Source organism: Lycium ferocissimum, chromosome 5 (genome assembly GCF_029784015.1).
Source record: "Lycium ferocissimum isolate CSIRO_LF1 chromosome 5, AGI_CSIRO_Lferr_CH_V1, whole genome shotgun sequence".
Classification (NCBI taxonomy): domain Eukaryota; kingdom Viridiplantae; phylum Streptophyta; class Magnoliopsida; order Solanales; family Solanaceae; genus Lycium; species Lycium ferocissimum.
In genome coordinates, this window is record NC_081346.1 from 876,877 (window position 1) to 898,484 (window position 21,608).

General features: G+C 36.4%; 1 protein-coding gene and 1 pseudogene across 1 annotated transcript; one reads left to right on the top strand and one right to left on the bottom strand.

Annotated features, from left to right (window-relative positions):
* Window positions 1–5,201: 5,201 nt before the first annotated feature.
* LOC132055289 (exportin-T) lies at window positions 5,202–14,214 on the top strand. The gene is made up of 15 exons (XM_059447025.1): window positions 5,202–7,316; window positions 7,417–7,506; window positions 7,610–7,699; window positions 7,875–7,979; window positions 9,080–9,139; window positions 9,512–9,574; window positions 9,663–9,758; window positions 10,298–10,462; window positions 12,060–12,233; window positions 12,340–12,405; window positions 12,488–12,586; window positions 12,958–13,104; window positions 13,369–13,549; window positions 13,646–13,693; window positions 13,783–14,214. The coding sequence occupies exons 1-13, from the start codon at window positions 5,592–5,594 to the stop codon at window positions 13,456–13,458; spliced, it is 2,970 nt and encodes a 989-aa protein (XP_059303008.1). The 5' UTR covers window positions 5,202–5,591; the 3' UTR covers window positions 13,459–13,549; window positions 13,646–13,693; window positions 13,783–14,214.
* Window positions 14,215–17,652: 3,438 nt separating this feature from the next.
* LOC132055290 (trimethyltridecatetraene synthase-like) lies at window positions 17,653–20,133 on the bottom strand (annotated as a pseudogene).
* Window positions 20,134–21,608: the final 1,475 nt, after the last annotated feature.

A 21,608-nucleotide genomic window follows, 5' to 3' on the forward strand; every position in this document is an offset into this window, starting at 1 on the left:
CGTACTGGGTTTTCCCGTTGCTTTAAACCCAAAATTTGGGCCATCATAATTCCTATATTGGATCAGGCCTTCAATTAGTTTCCAAAGTAAAATGTACAAGGCCCATTTTCAAAAATTTCCATATGAAAATGTCTAACAAACAAATAATTTTAAAACAAAATAGTGAATTAAGAAGTTCAAAGTGTAGTTTTATTGCGTAAATAATTTGAACCTACTAAATTTGGGGGTCGTCCATGACGATATGCACTGGATATGTTAATGTTGTTTGGTTTATGACCGTCTAAAATCAAAGACACGTTAGAAGTCATTTGATTAGATTATAAAGAACAATTAATCCTAACATAAAGTTTGCACGATTATATAATATTGCACTAGTCTATTTGGACGTACACTGCATGTTATTACTAATATATATTATACTATATCGCACAAAAATGTTATTAATAACCCTAACAGCTATAATTAATTCCTCCTCCGGAGAAGATTGAATATTTACCTACAAATGCTACTTGTCAATTGCCAGTGCAGACATTATATAATGATGTATGTAAATGTGCAAACAAATTCGACATAATAGAAACGACTTATACTTTTAAACAATTATAGCAAGATATCCCGAACATGCTGAAATATAAATTATTTAATGTCGACATTTTACGATTAATAAATTAATAATTAATGCTGAAATCTAAACACCATAACTAATTGTTTAACTTCTTAAATTCTTGTAATCTCTTTCATTTTCTAAAGATCCATGTTTGGTGAAAGATTCATCCATTTATCAATTAATCATTATAGTATTTTGTTATAAAATAAAAACTATAAAGTAAATACACGGAAGAAATATATAGAGAGAGATAAGATTGTGTTATACATTTCAATTCTACATATGGCCACTATTTATATGAAAATATATGTGCTTGATGGCCAAGCCATTTAAGATAACAACTTGGGTCACGCACTCTTGGTGGCCAAGTATATTGGTGCCCAATAACTTGTTGGACAAACATACATATACACTCATGACGTTAAATTAATTAGATGATGTGCGCATTAAAACCTTTATTGTGAAAACTGTGGGAAAAAAGCACCGATGAAGGAAAAAGTATACATATCTAGTAATACGCTTTCAGAGTCCCTCTATTAAAAACCTTACCAGTTAAACCCAATGGGACAAACCTTGGTTAAGGTAAAAAGAGTACAATACGTATTTCACTCCCCGACGAAGACCAAAATTCGGATGTCGGGTCTTCGCATTCCAATCTTGAATATCATCTTCTCGAGAGTTGAAGTTGGTCAAAATTTGGTGAACAAATGCATATGATTGTCATTTGAGCGATTTGTTGCACATCAATATCACCGTTCTTGGAGATCGTGTGTGAAGAATAACTTTGGTGAAATGTCTTCGTTCTATCTCCTTTTATGAAGCCTGCGCAGCATGCTATGCGTCGGCATTATCTTCATATAATATCATGTATTTTATATCCGACTTCAAGCCCACATCTTTCTCGATGAAATGTATCACTTATCTCAACCACATACATTCTCTACTTGCTTCATGAATAGCTATTATCTCGCATGCATTCGAAGAAGTAGCAACAATGGACTTTTGTGGATCGCCGTGATATAGCCGGTACCTTCCGCATGTAAACAGATAAATGCTTTGTTTGAGATCGATGTACCGATAAATGGATCAGATAAAATCCGCATAACTTGACAAGACCGTACTACCTTTGTTAGTATAAAACGGACTATATCGCTAGTTCCCTTCGATATCGCAATATATGTCAACTTTCCGTTCCAATGTCTTCGTGTAGGAAGGAGCTATATCTTGCTAGTAAATTGCAAATCTTTATGTCGGGTCTTGTAAAGATTAGCAAGATACATAAGTGCACCTATTGCATCAAGATATGGTACTTGAGACAGTATTTCTTCGTTTTCTTCGAGGTCGGAACGGATCTTTGCTGCCGAGCGAACAACCATAGCGAGTACTTGTTAAAGAATGCGCATTGTCCATGTAAAACCGTTTAAAAACTTTCTCGATATGGTATATGTGATGGATAAAGATCCCTTGCGAAATGTTCAATTTGCGTGATCAAGATAGAGTTCTGTTTTTCCAAGATCTTTCATCTCAAATTCTTCCTTCAAATATTCAATCGCTCGTGAGCTCCTTACGGGAGTTCCCGATGAGATTTATGTCATCAACATTGACGAAGTATAACAAACTACGAGTTTGTTTTCTTAATAAAAACACATGGACATGATGGCGTAATTTATATAACCTTTATTTATCAAGTACTCACCGAGGCGACTGTACCACATACGCCCACGATTGTTTTAGACCAATATAATGATCTTTGCAATTGATTGAATACATTTCTCGAGACTTTGAACCAAATGCTTCGTGCATTTTATATCCTTCAGAATTTTCATATAAATTTCATTTATCGAAGTGAGCCATAAAGATAAAAAGTGTAACCACGTACATCGAGATGTATTTTAAAGGGTTTCGTATAGAATTTAAACCGATGAGATATCGAAATATTATAGCATCCATAATCGGTGAATACGTTTCTTCATAGTCGACGGCCTTAGGGTCTTTGAGATAATCCTTGTAACAAGGCGTGCTTTGTATCGCACAATTTCATTTTTTCATTTCTTTTCCATACAAAGACCCATTTGTCAACCGGGTTTACACCGTTAGCGTTTGGACTACGTGTCCTAAAAACCTCACGTTTAGCAAGTGAATTCAATTGGATTTGAACTCGGCTTCGCCATTTTGGCCAATCATATCTTCGTCGACATTCTTCGACGTTGAGGATCCATCCATGTTTTTCATAATATTTAGTGCAACATTATATGCAAAAACACTATTCACCACAATTTTCGAACGATTCAAATTGACCTCGTCGCTTAAATAGGAACTTAATGATAGTTCTTTACTTAACGAGTCTCGGGTGTCCGATTTCTTCATGAATGTTAGGATTAATCGGATCTTGAATCTCTTCGCTATAGATCCTTTCATAGCGCTCATTTGATGATTTTTTGCATTTCTTTTTCTAGGATTTTTATCCTTGGAGCTAGTGACGCTTCCTGCATGGGATTTAGATGGTCAGTATGACACTAGTAGATTATTTTTTCCGGAGACTGAATTAGAATAGGCACATTACGGGGATATGCGACTTATTATTCTTTTCAAATCAAAGAAATGCGTCCGCATTTGATTTGCAATTCTCAAAGTGGATAATCTTCTGATCTCCGCTCGCATGTAAGCGCACGTGGATCAAAATGAGATAGTGATGAAACTTTCCACGCAATTTCTCTTTTGGTTTCTTCTTTTTCTCTCCCCAATTGTAGGAAATTTGTTTTCCATCAAACGACAATGCCTCGGTACGGTCAATAAATCTCCGTTAATGATTCAAGGTAGCGAATAACAGGGTGATTCAAACCCAACATATATTCCTAACCTTTCTTTGGGGGTTTATCTTAGTGCGTTGTAGTAATGCTGCGCGCAGACACAACACAACCAAAGATTCGGAGATGAAATATTTGGTTCATGACGGAAATACTAATTGTGAGGAAGTATTTATTATAATGAGTCGGTTCAGACGAATAAGGATGCCGACGTAAGATAGCACGACCCCAAATCCGTAGTAGGCAACCGTGTTTTCATAAGTAATGGTCTTGCTATCAATTGCAAACGCTTAAGAAATGACTCAAGAGGCCATTTTTTGGGTATGAACATGAGTACAGGATGTTGACCTTTATCCCAGCCCGATAAACAATAATCATCAAAAGCTTGGGATGTAAATTCTCCAAAGATTCTCAAGACGTATAGCCTTTATAGTGATAATGGGAAGCGTGCCCTTGCCGTATTATTTGTGCCAATAATTTCGCAAACGCCGGTGTGCGAGGGACGACATGAGGCACACATGAGACCATCTCGAGGTACGCATCTATTAGAACCGTAAAATATACACCTACAAGATGGAGTGAATAGGTCCACATATATCCTCATGTATACGCTCTAGAAAGCCGAGGTGGATTCAAAGTCAACTTTCATCGGTGATGGCCGGTTATCAATTTGCGTCATTTACAACGACACATGAAAATTCACTACTTTCAAGAATCTTCGTGTTCTTAAGTGGATGCCCATTTGAATTTTCAATAATTCGTCATCATTATTGATCCAGATGACCTATTCGGTATGCCAAAGTTAATAAAGTTCCCGAATCGTTAAACCACCAAGTTTACGATCGAGTGTGCTTCAATTGTACTAATTTCGTACATAGTACGAGGTTAGACAAAGTTGGTAATTTCTCTAAAACATATTTCGGCGGAGACATTCTTTGTAATAATAAGATATTCATCATTTGTTTCATTTTAATGTCTCGGGGACGGATACCCATTACTTACGATATCGGAAACTCAACAAGCTTTCGGCATCTGTAATAGAATAATGATCTTCATAATAAGCTATTCCCCTTAGTAGAAACATAGTAGCCTCTTCCGCAGCCTTCAAGTAATTTCGAATTTAAATCGACAACATTTCCCCCTTTTTCAAGTTAAGTGAGAAAGTATTTCTCATCTTTTCGAATATGGCACAAGTGCTGTTCCACTATCAATCACACAAATATCTTCATGATCGTCATTGATCCAAATAATATTCGAGGATTTTCCATATATTTTTCGGCGCTTTTATAAAAGATTTGCCGAGTATATAGCCTACGTTAGCCGATAACGCGTTATAAAATAAAACTATAAAGAAATAAGCAAATAAGAAATATATATAGAGAGATAAGATTGTATTGCTTCTGTTTTAATTCTACATATGGCCACTATTTATAAGGAAAAATATATGCTTGATGGCCAAGCCATTTAAGATAACAGCTACTGGGGTACGTACTGTGGCCATATATTGGCGCCAAGCAACTTAATGGACAAACATACTCATAACATATTTAAATTTCTTTGGAATAGTTTGCATTGTTAGATAAGACTTGCTTGGAGAACACGTACACATTCATTGACCTTCTTTTTCCTTTAAATTTAAGGACGATAGGTAAGAAGAAAATCTTATAGAAAGTGTAAAAGTAAATTCCCATCCAACTTTTCATAGCTATACATATAAATAAATTTAAAAAACATATAAAAATATAAAATCCAAAACACACAAGAAAAGAATCATAGCCAAGTGAAGAGAGGACTATATAAAGAGAGTTCTCACAAAACCCTCCCTTCCTCTTCTTCATCAACCTGTTAAACCAAAGTCTCAAACACTACACTCTCTTCTCCTTCAGTCTTTTTTTATTTAAAGTAAAAAAAAAAAAAACAATTTTTTTTTCTCTGTTTATTGATTTAGAAACCCTAATTTGTGGCCGTAATTAAGTTTTACTCCATTGCTCATTCCAAAACCCTAGTTCTATAATCTCATCCTAATTACATATCTTGTGATTATTGCAACCATTAATTGAGGTAAGCCCCAAAAGATCTCTGTTAATCAAATTCATTATTAAGTTGTTACTCAGATTCATAAAACTGATCATTGTTGAGGTTTAATTAGGGTTTAGGGGTTTAAAGAAACAGCTATTATGGATGATTTAGAAAAGGCAATACTAATTAGTTTTGATGAATCTGGGGCAGTTGATTCTACTCTTAAAGCACAAGCAGTTAGTTATTGCCAACAAATTAAAGAAAATCCATCAATTTGTAGTATATGTATTGAGCGTTTATGTTTTACTAAACTTGTTCAAGTTCAGTTTTGGTGTTTACAATGCTTACATGAGGTGCTTCGTGTTCGATATTCGTCGATGGGTTTAGAGGAGAAATCGTTTATTCGAAAATCTGTGTTTTCATTGGCTTGTTATGATAGTATTGATGATAAGAATTTGGTTAGGGTTTTGGATGGTCCGGCGTTTATAAAGAATAAGCTTGCTCAGGTGATGGTTACTTTAATTTATTTCGAGTATCCTATGATATGGCCCTCGGTATTTGTTGATTTTTTATCGAATCTTAGTAAAGGTGGAGTCGTTATTGATATGTTTTGTCGAGTTTTAAATGCGTTGGATGAGGAAGTAATTAGCTTGGATTATCCGAGAAGCCAAGATGAGGTGGCGATCGCTGGGAAAATTAAGGACGCGATGAGGCAACAGTGTATTTCTCAGATTGTTAGGGCATGGTATGATATTTTGATGATGTATAGGAATTCGGATCCGGATTTGTGTTGTAGTGTTTTAGATTCTATGAGGAGGTATGTTTCGTGGATCGATATAGGTTTGATAGCAAATGATGCGTTTGTTGGGTTGTTATTCGATTTGATGTTGGTGAGTGGTTTTCCTGATCAATTAAGAGGTGCTGCTGCTGGTTGCGTCCATGGTGTTGCTGCTAAGCGAATGGATCCGAAAGCAAAACTCGCTCTTTTGCAGAGACTTCAGATAAGCAAGGTTTTTGGTTTGGTAGCAGAGGATAATGACTCTGAGTTGGTATCGAGTGTTGCTTCTTTGCTTACTGGATATTCTACTGAGGTTTTGGAGTGTTTGAAGCGTTTGAACTCTGAGGACGGAAAAGCTGTCTCGACTGAACTATTGAATGAGGTTTTGCCCTCAGTTTTCTATGTAATGCAAAATTGTGAAATAGATGAAACCTTCAATATTGTGCAGTTCCTCTCTGGGTATGTTGGCACATTGAAGAGTCTGGCTCCGTTAACCGAGACACAGTCCCTTCATGTAGGTCAGATACTGGAAGTGATTCGGTCTCAGATCCGATTTGATCCTGCTTATCGCAATAACCTCGATGTGTTGGACAAAATTGGGAAGGAAGAGGAAGATCGGATGGCTGAGTTTAGGAAAGATTTGTTTGTTTTACTTCGGAGTGTGGGCCGTGTAGCACCTGATGCAACTCAGATTTTCATCAGGAACTCCTTAGCTAGTGCTGTTGCATCAAATGGGGATGTTGATGTTGAGGAGATAGAAGCTGCACTCTCTCTTTTATATGCCTTTGGGGAATCACTTAGTGATGAAACTATGAAAACTGGAAATGGTCTCTTGGGAGAACTAATACCAATGCTTTTGTCGACAAAGTTTCCTTGCCACAACAACAGGCTTGTTGCACTTATCTACTTGGAAACAGTAACGAGGTATATGAAGTTTTTTCAGGAGAATACACAATACATACCCTTGGTTTTGAGCGCCTTTCTTGATGAAAGAGGCATACACCATCCAAATAGTAATGTGAGTCGAAGGGCAAGTTATCTTTTTATGAGGATTGTGAAGCTTCTCAAAGCAAAACTTGTACCCTACATAGAGACTATTCTACAGGTATTGATTTTGCCATTCACTTGCACTGTTTCATCTCCCAAGTTTCTGTTCTTTTCTTTGGATTCTGTTTCTGAACCCCTCACTTGATATGCTCATTCAGAGTTTGCAAGATACAGTTGCTCAATTCACAACAATATATGCCGCCTCCAAGGAGCTTTCTGGTTGTGAAGATGGTAGTCACATTTTTGAGGTACATCTGTAGACATGGTTTGAGCATATGTGCTTCAGATTTTTTTTTTTTTTTCAACTTGCTGGTTGACTTCCTTAACTCACTTTCATGGCATGTTTTGTAGGCGATTGGCTTATTAATTGGAATGGAAGATGTACCACTTGAAAAACAATCAGAGTACCTAACCACCTTGCTTACTCCTCTTTGTCAGCAGGTCATTTCATTAGCCAAAGAACTCTAAATTGAATTTTCTTTTGATGCTTTCATTAGCTCGATTGATGTATATGCACTCGAATGGAACATATGATGTTCTCATTTTATGTTTGCATGTATTTCTGAACACTTGCTTCCATTAATTAGATGAAACTGACTGTAGATAATTTCAGCAGGTTGAGGCTTTGCTCTTAAATGCCAAAGCTCAGAATCCCGAAGAGTCTCCAGCAAAGATCACCAATATCCAGCGGATAATTATGGCCATTAATGCTTTGAGCAAGGTTTTTACTCGAGCTATCGAACTTACTACGGCTTTTTATATCTTTTTTCTTTGTGGTAGATCAAATTATTTTATCAATAGCACAGCAATGTAGTGTCAAAAGCATGTACAAACTTGATGTGCAATTCAATCACAATCGTCTTTCAGCTTGATCAATGCAGTGTCAAAAGCATGTACAAACTTGATGTGCAATTCAATCACAATCGTCTTTCAGCTTGATCAAAAGATAATCACAATCATCTTTAAAAATAGCCCAAATATTTGGGATTATCTCTTGCACCAGAAGTATGACGAAAACAAAAAGATGATCTTCTAATACTGGTTACATATATTTTATTTTTATGGACATCTCTATATCTTTTATTCCAATTAAGCCACATAAAGACATATTGGTGCATTTCAAGCTGCATTCCTTTCTGTGCCAATCTTAAATACTACTTGACACTGCTTCACCGTCAGATTTTGATAAAACAGTGAAATGCTAAATAAAGAGCATGCGAGTTCCATATTTGATGTAAAGCTGCAAGGCGAAATATGGTTTCTGTCCTCTCCAAACTCCTTACATAAGCAACTCACAATCGGGTTCAATACCCTGATCCAACCGGTTCCTTTTTCCTTATTTTAAAAAAAAAAAAAAAAAAAGGAAGAAGAAAAAATTCACTGCCCCTTTTGTTGTCTGCCGTTAATATTGAATCCTTCACTGCTCCTGATCCCGCATTCATAGAATTACCTGAGTAATACCGTACCTGATAACAACAATTACACCTCAGTCTACAACAAGTTTGATCCGTTAGATGAATCCTTACTTACCATAGTTCTCCATTTAAATTCATCTTAGCCAACATTATACAAAACAGCACCTACGCCTGAGTCCCTGACAAGTTCGGTTGGCTATATGAATCCTCAACATTATACTAAATAAAAAGTACTAGAAGATCTATATGTCTTCAGCAATATAATTCTTCTCTTTAAGCATTTTTTCTCTTGGGATTCCTAACTTCTTGCCGAGCTTACTGCCATCTCATGTTTCTAGCACTGGTGATTGATCCTGCATTTGTAGTCTATTCTTTTTACCCTTACCACAATTTTTCTGCATGCCAGGGTTTCAGCGAGCGTCTTGTAACTGCTAGTCGCCCTGCAATCGGTCTCATGTTCAAACAGGTTCGTTGAGTGGTGCTTGAGTTTTTGTCTTGCTCTTCTACATTAATTCTGCTAACAGTACACTGTGGCACACTTGATTATCAATAGGCATGTCAACTATTTTGTATTTGTTAAAATTTGAAGCAATCCTGAATATTCTCCTTTTAATGGTTTCACTATTTAAGGAGGCTGGTATCTGGTTTGGGTGTTTTACTTAACAGATTTTTGGTTGTTGACTTGGTTCTCAGAAGTAAGTGCTTGACAAAATGTGTTGTTGTTCCTCAGACACCTGTTGTAGCAGACAGATATTGGATCTTTGTGGTCAAATAAAGCCCTATCTAAGTTTTACTTTTATCCATCAATTCTTATCATGTTGATTTCTTTTTCACCCAGACATTGGATGTCCTCCTACGCATTCTTATCATATATCCAAAGATAGAACCTCTGCGGTGCAAGGTATGCATTTAATTTCTTATTATTTTTGCTCTATTTGATGCACCTTTGGTGATGCAACTCCTTTTCCTGATGATTGTAACTCCTCTAGGTCACATCATTTATTCACCGCATGGTGGACATACTAGGATCATCTGTATTTCCATATCTGCCGAAGGCACTGGAGCAATTGCTAGCCGAAAGTGAGGTAAATACATTATTATACATTTAAACCAGTGTCCAAGCATATTTTCCGAAGTGTACTGCAATCTAAATTCTATTGTGTATCTCCATTTGGACCTATGTGTTGTTGTGAGATTAACTTTGATTTCTCCCATAAACAATTTAATTCTGGGTCTTTCTGGCTCATTGTTTGAGAAAAAAACCATTGACCAATGCTACCGATTGAAGTAAACTTATTAACCAATGCTGCACCTTTTTCTTTGAGAAAAGGTAACGTTGACAAATGCAATGCATTATTGAGATGCATAAAGATAAAATTGATAAAAATCAACAGCAGTAACTTTGGAAAAACCAAAAAACGCAAAATCTTCAAACAAATGTAATGATTTTGACATATTGGAGTAAATTAAACTATGTTAACATGTTTAATATCGTGATATTAAGATAATGTATTAGACTGTAAAATGGCAAAAGTAACTTTATTCAGAGCAGCATTTGCAGTGATGTTCATTTCCCATCAATGATTGATGTCTTCATGAGAATAACTTTCTTTTGTTAATGCAGCCGAAAGAACTTGCAGGCTTTTTGCTATTGCTTAATCAGCTTATCTGCAAATTCAACACTGGAGTTCGAGACATTCTGGAGGAAGTTTACCCTGCTATTGCTAGTAGAGTATTTAATATCCTCCCGAGAGATGCTTTCCCTACAGGTCCTGGCAGCAATACAGAGGTATGTGAAGTTTTTTTAGTGTAATATGTCTTGCTTTCCTGCGTCGTCATTCTCGCACATTCTCCAGTAGTCAAGACCTTCCTTCCTTCCTATCTTTATTTGGGTGTGGTTATGAACCCACTTTGCATTTAGATAATTACCATCATAAATACCTAGAGAATAAGATGTGGTAACTCGTTAATACCTCATGCCCATCGTTGTGCTATTGTACACGGACTGCGCTCTTTTCTATGGCTTGCACATAGAAAAGAATCATATTTGTAGAATTAAGAACCTTTGTCTGCTCAATCTGTTCATATGGTGTAAGAAGAATATTTTAGAGAACATGGATCAGTATATGGACTTTTTGGATTCTCTTGGAAATTTGTAATCTGTTACTCTTGTAGGGTCTGTCTGTTTCTGATGTAATTTGGTGTACCTTATTGGTACCTTTCTTTTAATAATACTTTTACCTATCAAAAAGAAAAGAAAAGAAAAGAGGGAGAGGGAGGGAAGGAGATATCCACTGGTAAGTTTTTTCTGAAGAAACTAAGGCTAATTCATTGCTACCAACCCAATGAAAACCCTCAAAACTGCAGTTACTTTCTAGCAGATGGACAAACATTTCACGACCATGTCCAAGACCAAAGTTAATACTTCTGGCAGTCAAAAGAGAATTCTCACATGCATAACCCAGTCAGCTCCCAGCTCTTTGATATTTACAAACTTCATGTTTCATGCTGATTTTCAAAGCGTGTTAGCCCATCACTTTTAGGAACTAGTACCAATTGTTCCGCTCTTGTTACGTCCTATTTCCTATGTACCGATTTTTTTGCCCTTGTATGTCCCTGTTTCCCGTACTCCTCATCTATCTTCAACTCCTGGAAATTCTCACTTATGTTTATGGCTATCCTCTGGGAACCTCTTTGTTTGTCCTGCGTCCACTTCGATCACACCGGATGACTGTTGGTGTGAATAAGTTCCATCAGATTTGTTGAGATTCTTCATCCGTGATTTATTGCCGTTGCCATTGTTATCTTTCCTTCATTGAGACTAGATTGGTATGCATCTGCCCTCATTTGTTTGAACGATAAAACCAACAACATACCCCGTGTAATTCCATAGGTGGGGTCTGGGGAGGGTAGAGTGTACGCAGGCCTTACCCCTACCTCATGGAGCGGTGGAGGTAGAGAGGTTGTTTCTGGAAGCCCCTCGGCTCTAGTAGCGGTTATCAAAGCTGTTTGAAAAGGAAAACACCAAAGTAAAGAAAACATAGCAAATATGCCTTCTGATCGAATTCTTCGCATGGGGCTTGCCTAGTGCGGGTTATCTCTCCTGTGTTGTTTGGGGGCTATTGCATAGGAGCAGGGTTTACCCTGCGCACCCGAAGGGTAGCGGCGGCATGTTCCCTTGTCATCAAAAAAAGAATTGAATGATAAGATCAGTGTATAGGAAATGTCTGAAAGGCTCAAAATTGTGCAGATCATAATCTGGGCTGGGTTATTATCATCTAAATGTATCTCCTGGATTCTTTTTGTATTTGAATTTGTAACTGAGGATGCATCTGTTTATAATTTTCTTTAGTGTAAATTTCATGATAGCTGTACGTCCATCTCAGGAAATCCGAGAGCTACAGGAACTTCAGAGGACGCTTTACACCTTTCTTCACGTGATTGCTACACATGATCTGTCATCAGTTTTTCTTTCCTCCAAAAGTAGGGTTTACTTGGATCCAATGATGCAGCTGATATTACATGCATCCTGTAATCACAAGGATTTCGTTGTTCGTAAGGTTAGTTTAGCATTAGCTTACTTGTGCTATTTAGTGTTCAGGAACTTCACAGAAACATGTTATATCCCACTTGTTGGAACTTGATTTTTTAACCTTTCTTATTCAGGCATGTGTACAGATATTTATAAGACTAATCAAAGACTGGTGCGCGAGTCCTTATGGTGAAGAAAAGGTGAACTGACTTTGAGCTCCATTGCAGCAATAGAGATCAGATGTGCTTATTGATGTGTAATAAAATCTCTTCTCTGTTCCAGGTGCCTGGTTTCCGAAGTTTTGTGATTGAGGCCTTTGCAACAAACTGTTGTCTGTACAGCGTCCTTGACAAATCCTTTGAGTTCCGTGATGCAAATACGGTAAGTTGATTCATTGACTAGTCTAATGTACGTTATCAACCCTGTCTTTTATCAGTTGTGGCACAAAAATGTCAGCACAAGGTGGCTTGATATGAATATTCTGCTGTTTTTGTGAATAGTAGCTCATTCTGATGTGGCTGATATAATTAGGCATGTTTGTGGCCTTTTCCTGCTGGAACTGGCATTTGGTGGACATATTAAATATGTCCTTCTGTTTCTTCCTGCTGCAGCAATTTACTCTCTCTCTAATTGCCGCATTTTCAGGATCTTCAAAATTATACTTAGTGTTTGCTGTAGTATTATGATTGCAGGACTCTGATTTTCCTGGGTTGCATAGTTAATCTCCCTTTTCTTTTGGATTACCATGGCAGCTTGTTCTTTTCAGCGAGATTGTATTGGCTCAGAAGGTCATGTATGAGAAATTTGGCAATGATTTTCTTGTTCATTTTGTATCAAAAAGCTTCCATAGTGCTCATTGCCCCCAAGATTTGGCTGAGCAGTATTGCCAGAAAGTGCAGGTATTATACTTTTTGTTTGACATGCTAACTTGATTTTTATTATATGGGTATTTGTTGCATAGGACTATCTGTTTGAAAAGCATTATTTGAAGAACTGGAAAAAGTTGAAAACACAGTTTCAGAATCCCCCCTTTTTCTTTTTGAAGGGTGGAGGTTATGAGTAAAACCTCCGTTAATCTATCTATACGCAAATAGCAAAAATTATAATTGGATAATCCGCTTTTACTGACTTCTCCTTGTATTGTTCTGTGCTCATGTTGCCAGGGTAGTGATATCAAAGCGCTGAAGTCATTCTACCAGTCGCTTATTGAAAATTTGAGACGTCAACAAAATGGAAGCTTGGTGTTTAGATAGCATTTCAGTAACGATGAGATCAATCACTTTATTGTTGCCTATTTGCTTCTTGTTGTAACCGGTTGTCCTGGTTAAATAATTTTGTCAACAGGTACATGTGCCAATGTATATGCCAAGCATATTATGTAGCATCATATTCTTGTTCTGCACGACTCTTTTATAATATTTTTTATTCTTGATTTTGCAGCGTTCTTTTCTGTAAATATTATTCGTTTTGAGTCTCATGGACAGCGAGGTATGTGCAAATAGAATGGTTATTTTGCTGAACTCGAAGCTCCTATTCATATTTTATGTTGTAATCTCTGTTATGATGTCATTTGGTAGGTGTAAATTTGCGGAAGCAGTTTCTTGATATGGAAATATTAATTAATCACACAATTTTGCTGCTCAAGACGGTGAAGGCTGCTGAAGGCGTTTTTGTGTAACTGTATTTATTTTTACAGCGCCTTGAGGAATTTTTTTTTTACAGCGCCATTGAGTTGCTTTCTGGTCCCGTCTTCTTTTTAACATTTGAAGGATTTTCAGTTCGTTCTGTATGTGCCGTTAAATCTGCAGGTGGGTTGGGACTTTTAGGGAAGGTGAGCGGGTAGGATGGTTATGCATGTTGTCGTTTAGTATCTTCAGTTTAGATCTGCTGAGATACTGATTTATTGTGGCAGTAAGAGTTTAGTTCTATTTGGGTGGCCAGTGTTTGCATGAAGTAGTGCATTTTGATTGTATTTTGGCTACTTGAATGTATCATTTTTTTGTTCAAAAGCGGGAAGAATTAGGGACTTGAAGCTTGTTTGTTCTGCTGTAGCAAGTTTTTCTGTAGTTTGGGTCAATTGTAAATTTGCACTGCAAAATGAGCTTTACACTATGATGTTTCTATAATAAAGGGAATAATTAGGGAAGTTTGTGTAATTAAATGTTTTTGAAACTCACTTCAATGACCAACCAACAATCGATATGAGCCCCCTGCCCTTAAATATTATATGATGTATATTCCTCTAAGTGCTCAGATATGTTCTTTTTCCTCACTAAGCTTTTCAGACAACATTTTGAATTTGAGAAGCATTCTTTCCTCTTAAGTTTAAAGATGAGGTCGACTAACAGTGTAATATTGAATGGTGAAAAATATCCAAAATTTTATTTAAAGCGACTTGTCTTTTTTTTGACAAATTTGAAGTGACAATCGATTGTAACTGGTTTTGGTCAGTTCGTATTGAATTATGTCCCGCTTTTTCTTTATGATCCGTTTGCATTGGATGTGAGATTTTGCTGCCACTACTTGCAGTTACTTGGATCATGGAAGTTACTAGAACGTGACCAGTATTACATGGATGCACCGTGCACGAGGGTTAGAGTGTCTAAATTGTCCTGTTTGGCTTCGTACTAAAATACGGATTGTAAGTTAATATAATTCTCTAAGTGAGAATTGAACCCACATTTCGTTAAGTTGCTACAGCCAGCACCCCTTTTTGGAAGCTCAATTTGTAGGACGAGGGAGAACACTTGTAGGCGTGCATGCATTTTATGAGAGTGCAAAACCCTAATTTGAGTGTCTATTTGTGATTCAATGTGATTTATTTGAATTGTTTATTATTCGAGCTTACTTGAACAAATTTAGTTTGAGATATAATAAATGTTTCTGGTCATAAAAAAAAGGAGTAAAATATAAATTATTAACTACAACAATATCCCCAGTATAACCCCCCAGATGAGGTCTAAAAGACATATTGTCAGACGCAAATTTTAAGCCCAAGATCTGCTTTACGTTATGAAGGTAGGGATCGTTTCCCGTAGCGACACATTTCAAGAAATAAATTATTAACTAATAAGTTTTAAATAACTAAAAAATTAATTCTAATTTTTCGTTTTTTGTTTAAAATATTTTTCAGCAGATGAATAGTAGTATTTGTTTCAATTTATTTTCTAAAAAAACAATGGCCAAGTCGAAGGGAATATATCCAACGCTCTATAAAAAAATAATAAAAAAAAAAATACCCCATTTATATTCCATTGGTTTTAAAGGATCGTTGGTTCGGCCTTTATGAAGTGGAGCATCCGGTATTCAAGGGACCGCTTGGATCGGAGATCCTGGCGGAGAGTAAAAAAAAATTGTAGGTGATCGTATTCGATAACAGAAGTAAGTTTGACACAGAAATTTGATCAATTTTCAGTGAACAACCATATTTATCGTTGTCATTTCCTTGTATTAGACCAATTAGTTTGTTTTCTTCTGAAAATTAGGGAAGATTAGCGTGAGTTTTTTCGTTATTCCTGATTTCCTTCACTTGAATTTTCCACTAATTAACTTCTGTTTGCTGGTCTTTGAAAGTGATCATGTATAACTGTATAGAAAGTTGAGCATAGTATTTTGCTTTCTCAATTTACGCAACTACTTCAATTGTGTACTGAAATCCAAGTTGTTTGCTATTGCAGTTAATCATCTGACAGTGACCAGATGAATACGATCTACATCTAATGTAGATCAACAATGACAAATCAACTTGTAGAAATAATTAATTAATGAGCGCATATAGATCTCTTCCCCTAAGTTAATTTTTCTTTCCAAGTTGAGTGATGACGTTAAAACAGGACGAGGTAGACCTAAAATCCTATGGAAGAAAATGACTCGAAGGACCTACGATCTTTGGGATCCATGCAAATTTAGCAAAAGATAGGATGCGAGAGAAGAAAACGATCTATGTACGTGATACTTATTACTAGTATATCTTAGACATGTTAGCACTTTTAGTGCAGGTCTATGGTTTGTAGAAGTGGTTTAGCCTTTCAGGATTTATGCATCTATATCTCTATTTTATATTAAAAGCAAGAAACCCCTAACTTGAAAGCTAAATCACGACCGCCAGGCCATTTAATTGGAATGAAATCTCCAATGATCAACTTATGGACAAACACCTCCAACATCAACTGTTTCGGTCTATTTAAAACTAAGAATCATGTATGAAACTGTTCCAGCAATCTTCTATATTCTCTGTTAGCCAAACACATATGTCCTGTTACTTCTCCTTCTCCAATTTTTCTATCTTTTTACATTAGTTATCTTCTTCAAACAGTTTATGTGATTGTAATTTATGTTTGGATTTCTGGCATTGTCACTATTCGTTCCATGTATTTCACTCTATATTTAGACATGTTAGCACTTTTAGCACCAGTAAAAAATTTCTCTTAATTTAATAGTTCTGTTTTGAAAGAACCAACGACAACTCCGTAATGGTTTCCAGTCTCGCCACGTACGACGCCTTCTCAAGCCTTTAGTTCTTTTTGCCCTTCGTAGCAAATAATAATAATGATCAATAGCTTTTTTACAAATATAAAGATTCGTCCGAAATTCATCATCTTGCGCTTACTGTTCAATGAGGTTGGAGATAGTTTTGTCCAGTTTGTTTGTCGTCAAGATGTGGTCGGATTGTTCTCCTCTGCTTCAGCATGAAAATTTTCTTCCAATAATGAGAAAACCATAATGGAAGATTCACTGCTAAGACGTAGGACCCAAAGTCCTGCCTTTTCTTGTCAGGAAGACACCCAAAAATGGGTTTACGTGATCCGGAGTTACCATGCAAGCCATTAAAATCGGAAATTTTATAAAGGAACATCATAAGGAACGAACCAACGGTAATCAGGTGACAAAGTATTAACTTAGATTCACAAATTTAATCGACAATATGAGTAGCAAACAACAAAATGCGTAGAACAAAGAAGCATATGAAAGTTAGGGATTTTTAAATACATACAGGTTTACTCTTAAAAGAAAATCTTAGAACGATTACGGAGAGCGTATCTAAGTTAAATTTTAAAATGTTCCTGAATTTGAGATACTATAGACTACGTCCGTGGGAAAACAAAGCCGAGGAGAAGGGTGAACAGGCATGAACTTTACTATTATATTAGTTAAATAGGGATCTTCGGATCAATTAGTCAAGTGTTTTTTCGATCACTTATTAATCTGTCAAACAAGCTGTATAAGTTTTGGGACAAGGTGATAAAGCTCAAAATAATGAAGGTGGTGCCACCACCTAGAAATATATCTTAGTGTCGCAGCTATTAGGCTTCTTTTTCCTATGAAATATTTGTAATCACAAAAAACACAAGCATGACTTTGGATGATATCACTGGGAGGACAGATTAGCAAGAGTCGGATTATTTTAAAATAAAATAAAATTTGGAACTAATGTAAATAATTCTGAAATGTTATCTGCTTTATTATGACATACACGTTTTGTATTCACTACAAACCACTTCGATACAAAGAAAAAGACATAAGATAGAAGTTGGATAACGAGACCAAAAAAAAAAAAAAAAAAAAAACATCGTAACATTTAGAGAACCGTTGAAACATAGAAAAAGTCTATCTTGATGGAACCACAGTAGTGTTGAATCAAGCAGAGTAAAGATTCTTGGAAGTCTTGGCTCAATCCAAACAAGTGGAAACTTTTTTGGCGTGATGAGCCCAAAAATCTCATCCATGTTGAGGTCCTCAGGGCTCATATTATCAGGCAATGACCACTGAAATCCATGTAGAAGATTAGCTAAGCTAGCTTGAATCACCTTAAGCCCCAAGCTATAGCCCGGGCACATCCTTCTTCCAGCTCCAAATGGCAAAAGCTCAAAATCATGTCCTTTGACATCGATGGACTTCTCCAGGAATCTCTCAGGTTTGAACGCCTCAGGCTCGTCCCACAATGTAGGGTCTCTTCCGATGGTCCACACGCTCACGAGGACCGGTCCCTTTCGAACGTCGTGGCCTGGCCTTGCATAGTCTTCGACACTCACGTGGCACCAAAGATTGGTGCCACGGTGCGCCGCATAGTCTCTTTGACAATTGCCTCAATGTAAGGAAGATTTGTAATGTCCTTTTCTTGTACCCATCTATTCTGGCCAATTACACGATCCAATTCTTCAGTAGCCTTATTGAAAATATCCGGCTTCTTTAGCTCCGAAATTGCCCACTCCTTCGTCAACTGCGAACTCTCGCCTCCACCACCCAACAAATCCGATTGTGCAATACACAATTTACTCAACTATAACCAAGCATAAAAAAACGAATACGAATAATCGACCGATCGACTAGCTATGATCTTCGTCATTAATCTATTCCTAAATATCTTGCAGCTAACAATTATTTTTGATAATCTATCGCTAAACAGGATTAGCCATGAATTTTGTCGCCGATTCCTGTTTTTGTTTTTATAGTGTCTTTCTATTTTCTAAAACTTGTAATTTATCTGCGGTTGGATTCACTCATTTTGTCCGTTCTACTCTGATAGAAAGTGGATCTGATATCATTTTCAGTAACATTATCATTGGCAGTTCAATTATTACGAGTAGATTCTCTTTCCTGTTGAAACATGATAACTAAATTTTGGGGCCAACAAAAAGTTGAACAATATCTTGTCAATGTCCATACCAATCAAATTGGAATTCATAACTATACTGTCACCTCGAGTGGAGTAGAGCAATTGTGATCAAGCGCGCGGCAATGAAAATTACCCATAACTATGTAGCCTTTTATGTTTTTCGTTCTACTAACCGTTACTTCTATTATTTTTTGAGTTTAAGTTATATACGTGCCAAGAAAGAGTGAAGCGGATACCTGAGTGAATGCTTTGACTCCATGTCTTTCCAGCTTAATCTCCAGAGTTGGATCATCAGCAAGCTGCAATAAAACGTCCACCATGTCTTTAGCAACATAATTTTCCACTTTGTTCCTCCTCGCGTTATGCTCATCAAGTACATGCTCCAGAAACTTGTCGAATTTCTTGCTCAGAACTTTCATCCTCTTAACGTAACCTTGCAAGTCCATGAAATCAATCCAGGGGATTGAATCTCCAATATTAAGGACACCGTTTAGCAAAAACAACTCGTCTAACATCTTCTTAAATTCTCAGGATCCACGATCGAGTTTTCGGACTCGTCCAAGTAACTCTTCCCTAGTACCATCCTGCTAATAACATTTAAACTCAGCGTCGTCAAATGATCTTTCAGCATAATCGATTTCCCTGATAATTTGTTTAAATTATGGAGAAGAGAATGGAGTTCCTCTGCCCGAATATACTCATATGAATCGAGCCTTTTTGCGCTGAACAACTCCATCAGGCACATTCTACGTGCCTGACGCCAATAGGATCCGTACGGGGACCACGTGATATCAGAATAGTTATAGGTGGTGTATTTTCCTGCAGCCGTTTTAGGCCGGCCTACAAAGTTGATATCCATGGATTTGAGGAAAATTTTGGCCATTTCAACGGAGGAGCCTACTACGACTGGGAATGACCCGAATTGGAGATGCATAATGGGCCCGTATTTCATGGAGAGATCGTGGATGGCGCAGTGAGGAAGGTCGCCCATGAGGTTTAAGTTTCCGATGATCGGCCATGGTTTTGGGCCTGGAGGTAAGTTGAGTTTCTTCTGGCGAAGAAATTTGGTAAGGAGTGAAAGAAAGAGAGTACCGAGAAATACTGCTGCATATGCAGCCCAGCTTCTACCTTCCATGGAGTTGTTGGTACTTTATGACTCAGAGTGAATGAAGATGACTGATAGTGATTGTAATTGTTTCAATGGTGGAGTTTATGGTTCCAGTGATAGGCTGTATTTATAGTGTTGGAGAGAAACTTTAATAGTGCTAGTACAGTAATGAATAATTTAATAAGTCAATAGATATTGATTATTTTATAGTATTATTTTTGCTTACTTTAGAATCTGTGATCGTCATTTGCTGTTATTCTAATGGGGAGAGTGGGACTTCTGTAGAAAAAGTCCAATAATTTTCTGGAAAATTTGGTTCGGTTGCCTTTGCTCTTCCAAGAAATTATTTCTCACTTCCTTGTTACCTTCAACAGGGTGATAGATTAATATTATACGGTACCCCACAAAAGAAAAAAAAAAAAGGAAAAAAAACAGAGGAAACATTAAAAGAAAAGGTACGAAAATATTTTGAGATGGATGTTGGCCTGATCTGGTTCAAGTAAATGATTAACAAGGGAAGGCAATATTATCCTAGTTGTTGTTTAATCCCTTTGTTTAATAAACCACTCCTAGGGCGAAATATATAATCTAAGTTGTTTTGTGTTCGTTTAGAACTAATAGTACTGTCTTGATCAAGCTCTAAAATGGGCTTTATTTTGAAAAATCTTTTTTCGAAAATCTTTTTAAAACTACTCGTGTTGGCCACTTAATTCAAAAAATACTTTTGAGCAGTAATTAGTATTTGACCAAGCTTTTAAAAAACGCTTCTAAATGTATTTTTCTCAAAAGTACTTTTAAAAAAAGTACTTTAGAGCATTTTTTTTTTTTAAAAAAAGCATTTATACCATTTCACAAAATCACTTATTTTTCTCAAAAGCTTGAACAAATACCTCACTTTTTAAAATAAGCACTTATTGAAAAAAATAAATATTTTTGGAGAAAAATAAGCTTGGCCAAACTATATGGTGGATATCAACCATTTATAGTTTTGTATACAAAAATTACAGATGAATCAAAAGTAAAAGCTGTGAAGATTTTTTTTTAATTTAATAATTTGTTAATCAAAGTTCATTTATTTGATTAATTTAAATCGGCATGAATTTAAGCGGTTAAACCGGTCCTCGTAAGAGAATGACAAGTTTCTACGTTTTTGCCTTACATTAGAAATGTGTTAACAAATACAGTACCAGAAGGTCAAGTTTTCCAAGTTTGGCACAGGCCGCTGCTTCCGCTAAATTTTGTAAAGACTTGACACGAAGTTTACCCAGACTTTGACTCTTGACTCGATCTTAATTTGGAATGGTGATGGTGATATTAAAATAAACATTTCTTTTTGTTCTGTATAATCGTGTTATATATTTTTTATTTGTGCAGAGTTCGATTTCACATTATAACAACCAATAAAGTATCATGAAATATGAATCAAACTGTGTCAACAACCGTAAAGGCCTTTTCTTTTTGCATCTTGACCTCTTTTATTTTTTCTGTATTAAGCAAAGAAAGTTCATAGCTTTGGACCCTTAACTACTCTTACGAGTTAAGTGTGGATTTATTGTCACCACACTGTGGGCTGCCCTAACAACTATCCAACCGAGAAAGAAAAAGAAAACAGTGCGTATAGATCATAAGGAAATTAATAAAGAACTTCCCGGATTTTTTTTCCTATTTCACAATTGATT